Source organism: Medicago truncatula, chromosome 1, assembly GCF_003473485.1.
Source record: "Medicago truncatula cultivar Jemalong A17 chromosome 1, MtrunA17r5.0-ANR, whole genome shotgun sequence".
NCBI lineage: Eukaryota > Viridiplantae > Streptophyta > Magnoliopsida > Fabales > Fabaceae > Medicago > Medicago truncatula.
In genome coordinates, this window is record NC_053042.1 from 32619440 (window position 1) to 32627938 (window position 8499).

Consider the following 8499-nt stretch of genomic DNA (forward strand, 5'->3'; position numbering starts at 1 on the left):
GTATAGGAAAAATAAACGAGGTTGAAACCTTCCTCCATGTCCACGATTTAGATAGACCCTTTCATACCCATTTGTATTGAAGTATATGTTCCAAATGTTTGAAACTTACCTTCTTACCCATAACCCTAGGAAAAAAAGATTTCTACACGACTTAGGTCAGTCACACTATTCATCATCTTGAAAAGAGACTTCAAGTTAAATTCCAACGATCTGAGTATTAACTTTTTCCATTCCAGTATCGCAATAATCAATGATCAACCAACTTTCCATAATTTCATTATCAAGCTTTTCATGGATCACCTCTCAAATCAGATCTGACAACTTTTATTTTTAGGATTATATAGTTGCCTCTGCTCATGCATAAAATCTCCTTATCTGTGATAATCTCATCATCCACGTCCCACAAATGAACCTTCTTCTTACTATAATATAACATGTCTTCCTCCTCTCTATTATGGCCACACCCTCTTTGTGCATTTAGAAAATCCATGCACACATGAGTGCTATATCAAATTTACTTTTTCATTATTAATGTGCGATTATTAATGAGTGAGTATGTGAGACACACAACGTCAGTTTCCTCCTTCTAGCTAAATTTTCTCCAAAAGCAAGAGTCGGATAGATCGAATCTTAACCACTTATTTAAAATCGAAGTTTGTTAACACTTTGATTAATCTATTGTTAATTTGATTTTTAGTTTAATCTCTAAAGCGGCACCACATATGTATTTTTTTTAGAAGAGCTCCACATATGTTGGTTTGATTCATTTTATTTGTTTAAGGTATTTTTTTAGAGGTGTTTTGAATGGATATGTTTGTTTGGTTTTAATCATCAAAAATTCATTTCCTCAAAACAAAAATCATCAATATATCACTATTCAACTATCATTTTCAAAAACATAAAAATCATCAAAACATCAGTATCATCATCATCTTCATCTCAAATCACCTGAGCTCAGATCTCAATTCTCAAACCTCCACAATGTCAACAATCCCCACAATCCCATCACCCCTAAAAGCCGTAACACTAACCCACGTCCGTTACGAAAGAGGCGATCCCTTAGGCCATTTCCTCGCCTGGATCTCCCTCATCCCAGTCTTCATCTCCTTCGGCGGTTTCTTCTCCCACTTCATCTTCCGCCGTGAAATTCAAACAATCTTCTTCTTCTTAGGTCTCATCGTTTCACAGTTCATCAACGAAATCATCAAAACCTCCGTTCAACAAGCTCGCCCCGAAACATGCGTGCGTCTTGAAATGTGCGATTCACACGGTTGGCCTTCAAGTCATTGCCAATATATGTTCTTTTTTGCTACTTATTTGACCCTTTTGTACGCTAAAGGAAATGGGTTGTTTAAAAATGTGATTTTTAATCTGTTTATCTGGTCTTTGGCGATTTTAACCGTGTATTCTAGGGTTTATTTGGGTTATCATAGTGTTGCTCAGGTTTTTGCTGGTACTAGTTTGGGGATTTTTATTGGGGGGGTTTGGTTTTGGGTTGTGAATACTGTTTTTTCGCCTTTTTTTCCTGCTATTGAAGAAAGTGCTTTTGGAAGGTGGTTTTATGTTAAGGATACTTCTCATATTTCTAATGTGTTGAAGTTTGAGTATGATCAAGCTAGAGCTGCTAGAAAGAAGATGGTCTCGGATTCGAAGTCTGATTAATTAACGGGTACGTTGCTTATTGTCTTCAATTTTGTGTATTGTTGTTGTTGTGATGCAAGTTATTAGGATTTGGAATTATGTAACTTTGGAATTGAATATTGTGTGACATGAAAGTCATTGGAAATTATTGTTTGTAGTTTTTGCTCTGTTTTTAGAGGTGTATTTATTGAATGGTGTTAATTTGGAAAAACTAGAGATTAGTGAGTTGGATAGATTATGGTATGTGGTAGAACTTTATGGCATAATTTGAAACATGTAGCTAACCCTACTTAGTGGGATAAAACTTGGTTGTTGTTGTTACATTGTTATGATTCTAGAAAAAGATGACTCAATTAGTTATAGAAGGATCTATGACTTAGCATTTGAATCAATCAGGCTTCCAGAAGGTTGTGAGGTGGCAAGAAATACCAGCTATTGTTAGTTCAATGTCAAATTGTTCCTTTCCGAGTGATCATGTAAAACAATGTTTAAGTTATAGCCTACACTGAAATATATATTCAATTCTTGAGTGTAAAGAACATGTGCAGTGTGTTTACCCTTGTGCTAATAAAGATAGATTGGTTGATCCAAAAATAAAATAACAATAAAGATAGATTGATTTTTGATATCATATTTTGAGTTTAAGTCCATTTCATTTCCACTCTATTGTGTTCTATGTAAAATGCTTTTAATTATTTTAATTTAGGAAAATATAAGATGGTTGATTTAGGGCGATGTTGAGCATGATTTTCCTCTCCCTGACCCTACAGAAAAGTAAATGTTAATCTACTCCTGAAGAGTATATCTATATATCTTGATTCTTCTGTTGACTCATTTTTTTAGTAGGCTTTTTTGAAGCTCAAGTTTTGTCCCATATAATTAGTCACATGATACTGAAATACCTCTCAGATATTCGGTGTATACATGACTTCAATTTTGGAATTCAAAAGAACAATATTAATTCTGTATTAATACAAGTTGATATCTTTTGAAATTAAAAAAATCTCTTGAATCAAGAATGAAAATAGTAACTTGAAAATTAAACATTTTAGCTCCCGACAACTCCGTATTTCATTTTCTTTTGAATAAACCTATTAGAGTAGAAGTGTTCAATTGGTACATATTATAAACTGTGATATCTGCAATGAACAATATATTTCTGAAATTGAAAGTATAATTAATTAGTGAGATGTATTCATGATCCTTTGTCCGTGTAGAGTGTTTAGTGAGGAAGATGTTTCTTAGTTAGGATGCGTAAAATATCTCTGGTGTCCTCCATAATTGTTTGGTGTAGACGATGCAATGCCTATTGAAGCACTCGTATGGGAGGATCAATTAGGATGGCCTTGATAATTATATCATGCAGCTAGAGGGAAGAGAATTCACTGACTCATAACTAACTATTTGGCATTATCTGTGAGCTGGCAAGAGGGAAGAGAGAGAAAATAGATCTGGTGGTATAAGATAGGGAATGATCAGTAGAGTGAGGTCGACTGAATTTGGTTATTTCCGTTTGGGAGATCCCCAGGCTTCTTGAACTGTCTGGCCTTTACAGTTACATTTATATTTTATTCTCTTTGTAGCTCATACACTGTACCTCATCAGAATCACTTTGATGTTGGTTGATATCGATATAACAGTGTTTTATTACTATTTTCTACCAATATTTTCTGCCATTATACTGAATTGGTATCTATCATCTTAACTAATGTAACACTTAAGTTGTACTAACAACCAAATAATCTGTTGAGACATAAACTCTTTGTTGTTTGGCAAAGAGCAAAATAGTCTTCATCACTAAAATCCTCAGGTTGTAGTACTAAGCAATCTGTTAAAACAAAAATTCTCTACACTGTTTCTTTCTGAAATGTATTTAGTTACCCTTAAACATTCAATTCACATTTCACCTACTTTGTTCCACCATTTAAACCAATCCTCTGCATAGATGATCGATACCAATTCAGTATAATAGGGAAAATAGCAGGAAATAGTGGTAGAAAAGAGTAATAAAACACTGTTTTATTGATATCAAGCAAAATCAGAGTGTTTCTGATGAGGTATAGTGTATGAGCTACAAAGAGAATAAAATATAAATGTGACTGTAATGGCCAGGCAGTTCGAGAAGTCTGGGATCTCCCAAAGGTAATTAACTAAATTCAGTCTACCTCACTCTATTGATCATTCCCTCTCGCAAGCTCACAGATAAGCCAAATACGCTATGAGTCAGGGAATTCTCTCCCATTGCACGTGCTTTGCCCTTCCTATCATATACTCTCTCATAACTATCAAAAGACTGTATTGCTCTTTGCGCCAATGACTATCTTGATTCTTGCACCTTTTAATTAAAAAGTCTCCTGGCAGTCCTGCTACTTCGGAGCAATATAGCATTGCTTATATAACTTAACTGTTATATAAAACCCTAATGCTATTCCCAACCTTTTCATTTGCTGGTCTATATCTAGCTGTAATAATACATTGTTACAACAACAGTATATTGGTACAACAACAGTATTTGTAGGATACAAAATAATATCCGTTTGGGGTGTTAACCTGCAAGGACATTGTTATTAGGGACTTATGGTTTTTCTTAAATATTGTCGATAATGCATGCATATGAAGACATTATTGTGAATATAATCTTTACATATGATTTGGTATGTTTTGTTTTAATTGATCTTGTTCCTTTTCTATTTTCCAGGCTGATTGCTCCGACTCTCCGAGTTTGTTTGAGGATTTGTGTTACAGGTATTTATGACAGTAGTATTAATATATTGTATTTCTTCTCTGGAGGATTCTGCTTTAGAAGCCAGCTTGCGTAGGTTACAAATGGCATCTATGGAGAGAGCAGCAAAACACACACATTGATATTTTAGGCCTGTGATGCTGCCTATGAAATTGAATCTGAAATGATGTAACAATAGAATGTTATCACATGCTATAGATTATAGAAAAACACTTGAATATTTTATCTTGTTTTCTATTCGGGGTTGATATGAAGAATGAAGATACATACATAAATTCAATACAAAAGTACAAACACAACTTAGGGAATAAATTCCACCGAAATTTATCGGGGCGTTGTGTAGCATTTTTTTTTTTATATAGTCATATGTGATTGAAACCAATACACCACTTCTCCATTAGCTTGTTGCTTATTGTTTATGCATCTTTTGCTGCCATTGAAGTTTTTACGTGGAGAAATGAAATATTATTTTTGGTGGATACCCTGTGATAAAATTTATTAATTCCTTTATACTATTTTATACCATTTTATTTGGAAAACATACAGTCTCAACAAGTAGACTATAGAAAGAAGAAATAGAATCAATAGGAAGGAAAATAAAGCTTATTCTGATCTATTGGAGAGTTGAATCAACATTCTCCAAATATTGAAACTAAGAAAGGAAAAAAGGGAAATGAGTCCAAGCTGGAGCTGCTAACTACACACATTTTTTTCTCGACGAGTGAAATATTCCACCCCAAGCATCACAAGACACCTCTACCCACCACCTTCTCTGAAGGGCTGTAAAGGGATCACACGATCATGTGTTCGAAGGTGTACAATAGATCATACAAAGACATACACCAATGGCAAGGCATACAAAGATAACACCGATATTACCCGCCAAAGAGATGCTATACAGACCAAAAACAGGTTGCTAATTCACCAATACAAGAACCTTAAAACAACCACGGACACCATAGGACTCAAACAGAAAGAATAGCAGCAATGCAGAACTTTTTATTGCACCAAACCGTCACCAAAACCAAAAAATTAGCAGCATAGTAGAACTATTTGCAGCATTCTTAGTTATTCGAAACTAATTGCAGAAAGCAATGACTTGAAAACCTACTGCAAACGGATCAAAACAACCCTGCAGAAACCAAACAAAGCTTAATTCACAAAACACACCACCCCCGTCCTGTCATCAAATATCCTTCCTTTGCTAGACAATCCGTCTCTTGGTTTGCTTTCCCTAGGACATGGACAAATTCAACACCTTTCATAATCAACATCAGATTTTTTTTTAATTTGTTAAAGTAGAATCTCAATTGCCACAGACTCTCGCAAAATTCTTTATCTAAGACAATGCATTATTTAGGTCGGATTCAATAATTAATTTATCTAATACAAGCCACAATTGATCCAAAAGCACCTCGAGCGCAAAAACAATAGCGAGCAGTTCCACCTCATTTGCTTCCCTTTATCATCATGAAAGACTCCTCCAGTACATGCACGCCCAGGTTTCCCTCTAGCAGAACCGTCAACATTCCACTTCAAAGATTTTGAGGGGGGACCTGCCACCTTAAACACGATCTCAAATTCACTTCTTCACGCCACCTGCTATGTTACGAGTCACATCTCCCAGAGAGTACATACATTCTGGACACCGACTCTTCATCCAAAAACCTAATATAAGCTTCATAAGAAAAAGAAGCTTCTCCCAATTTGTGGCACCATTATCAAACACTACTCTATTATGTTGGTTCCATATCGACCAGAATACAACATAACACAGAGAAATCCAAAGATTCCTCCTAAAGCCACCGTAAAATGCTCCTATCCAACGATCAAACCAAACACTCGGTTTGTACGCAATATGCATCTCGACATTCCACGAGTGTAGTCCTCCCATCCGAATTCGACACTTTGTAGCTTCTACAAAATCATGGTGGGTCACTCTGATACCAAACATACATGTATAGTTAAGCAAGCAACAGAACACATGTATGATATAAAAGTGCAGCTAGCAAGTTTCCAACTCATACATTTCTCGGTCTTTTGGCTAAGATCAAATGTAGTATATATTTTTATCAATTTAATATTTGATATGTGAGTCATTGGCTCACAAGTTCAATTTTTTTTGCATTTCTTCTTAGAAAAATTCTTTGAATCCAAATTTATTTTATTTTTGTTTTCCGGTAGTGGTGGTTATTGTTGATGGCGAACGGAGCAGGTCTTCATTATAAATGTAACATTAATTCAACTCTTTTTAATGATAATTATCATGTTGGTTTGGACATGCGTCACGGGGATTATAGTGGCTCTTTCTCCCCACTCCAAATGGAAGGGTTTTAGCCCTTAAAAGTTTTAAAATGGATTAACAATTTTGGTAAATTTAATGTCACCTTTGAGTCCTATTGTAGAACAATTTAAATCTATTTTTTTTCACACTAACGATTGTAAATCTTTTGGATAATGAGGTTGGAAACATAGTGTGACATACTTAAGGTTTTTTCATCTAAATGTCATGTCACGTAGTCATCTTGCTTAGTTGTCAGAATAGTGTTACGTTAGGTCTTAAAAACACAGCTCGGTCTAGTGTGGGAGATCTTAATAGGTCTCCTATCGTGAGCAAGTGAATGTAAAAAATTCTAACTATTAGATTGTGAAGCTATATGATTTTTAGCATACACTGTCGGTATCCAATATTTTTTTTAATTTTATTGTCACTTTTCCCATTCTCTTTCCTCTCCATCCCCATCCTTCTTTCCACGACAGATCTCCAGAAACACTCACATTTGCCATCTCCTTCCCGTTGTAGTCATTTATAGATGTTTTTTCCTCTTTAAATTTCCTTTAAATCATTGAATTGAAAATCATGATTGCAAAAGATTCAAATAGTATGCTATCTTCAATTTCAATTTACAACAAAAAAAAAAACCTTTAATTTCAATTTTCAACATGTTGATTTTACCATACATATAATTTCATTAACGTACATTCAGTCAGATCTTTAGGTTATTCCATATATTCGAAGAACTATTATAGTCAAGCCACATGTCCAACTATAATAAACGACAAGAACCGTTCCTATGGCCATATATGTTTTACATTCCATTTTCTATTCCCTTCTCAGCGAGATTCGATGGAGAAAATTAGTGGGTTCGTTGCTTTTTTCAGCATAAGGTTTGGTTTTGGGTCTTGTTGAATCTCTGTTGGGGTTGTTAATTATGTGTTTCTCAATTTCAAACTGGTCTCATTTCACTCTCTGTATTTGAGTTTGTTTCAACTTCCCCGTGTTTTAAAACCAAATTCAAAAATATAATAATAATGACAATAATAAATGGGTAAAACTGAGTGCAGCAAAGTATGTAGGATAAGGAGGGAGACTATATCCATAGCCAATCAAACTAGTAAAAATAAACAAGGAAGAAGATGCAAGAGAGGAGTAAGAGTATAGATTGATACGGTGTGGTTAGGTGTACCATGGACAAGCAACTTTTTCACTCACTCACGGTAGGAGACCTATTAAGGTCTCCCACCCTAGAAGGCGCCTAAAAACACAAGTGAAGTACTTAATTAAAAACAAGTATTAGACGCAAAGTCACTTTAATCTAATTTGTGTTAGACATTAACGCGCTATTCTGTCTCCTACCATTGTGATCAATCTTTTGGTAGGTTTGGCTTTATTATAACTTTAACTAATGTATGAAATAAAAAGAAGAATAGAATGCCGGTTGTTGAATGCAGTATAATAAATAATACTACTAATGTAGTTGTAATCAATAATATTAATAATAATAATAAGTGGTAATCATGTTGTCCCCGGCCATGGCCAGTTCCGAAATTTCAATCTCTAATTAAGAACAAGAAATTAATATGAATGGCCACCCTGTCTCATTTCTATTATTAGATTAGATGGTGTCCTTGTCAGAAAATTTCAATAGTGGAGATTGTAATTTATCATATATGATGGCTTAAAAAAATTTGAAAAATTTAACATGTGTAATGTGTGTGCAAATTAATCTTATTTTTGACTGGCTGTGTCTAATCTTATTAAGATCATGTTTAAAAGTGGCCTAATTATAAGTACACGAGTAAAATAGTGTTCACTTTTTTTTTATTTTTATCTT

The 8499-nt window shown here is 34.4% G+C and overlaps 1 protein-coding gene and 1 pseudogene across 1 annotated transcript; both read left to right on the forward strand.

Annotated features, from left to right (window-relative positions):
* Positions 1-853: 853 nt before the first annotated feature.
* On the forward strand, positions 854-4773 carry LOC25484036 (lipid phosphate phosphatase gamma). The gene is made up of 2 exons (XM_013612781.3): positions 854-1669; positions 4340-4773. The coding sequence occupies exon 1, from the start codon at positions 982-984 to the stop codon at positions 1660-1662; it is 681 nt and encodes a 226-aa protein (XP_013468235.1). The 5' UTR covers positions 854-981; the 3' UTR covers positions 1663-1669; positions 4340-4773.
* A 1634-nt stretch (positions 4774-6407) lies between these two features.
* LOC112418838 (uncharacterized) lies at positions 6408-6505 on the forward strand (annotated as a pseudogene).
* The last annotated feature ends 1994 nt before the right edge of the window (positions 6506-8499 follow it).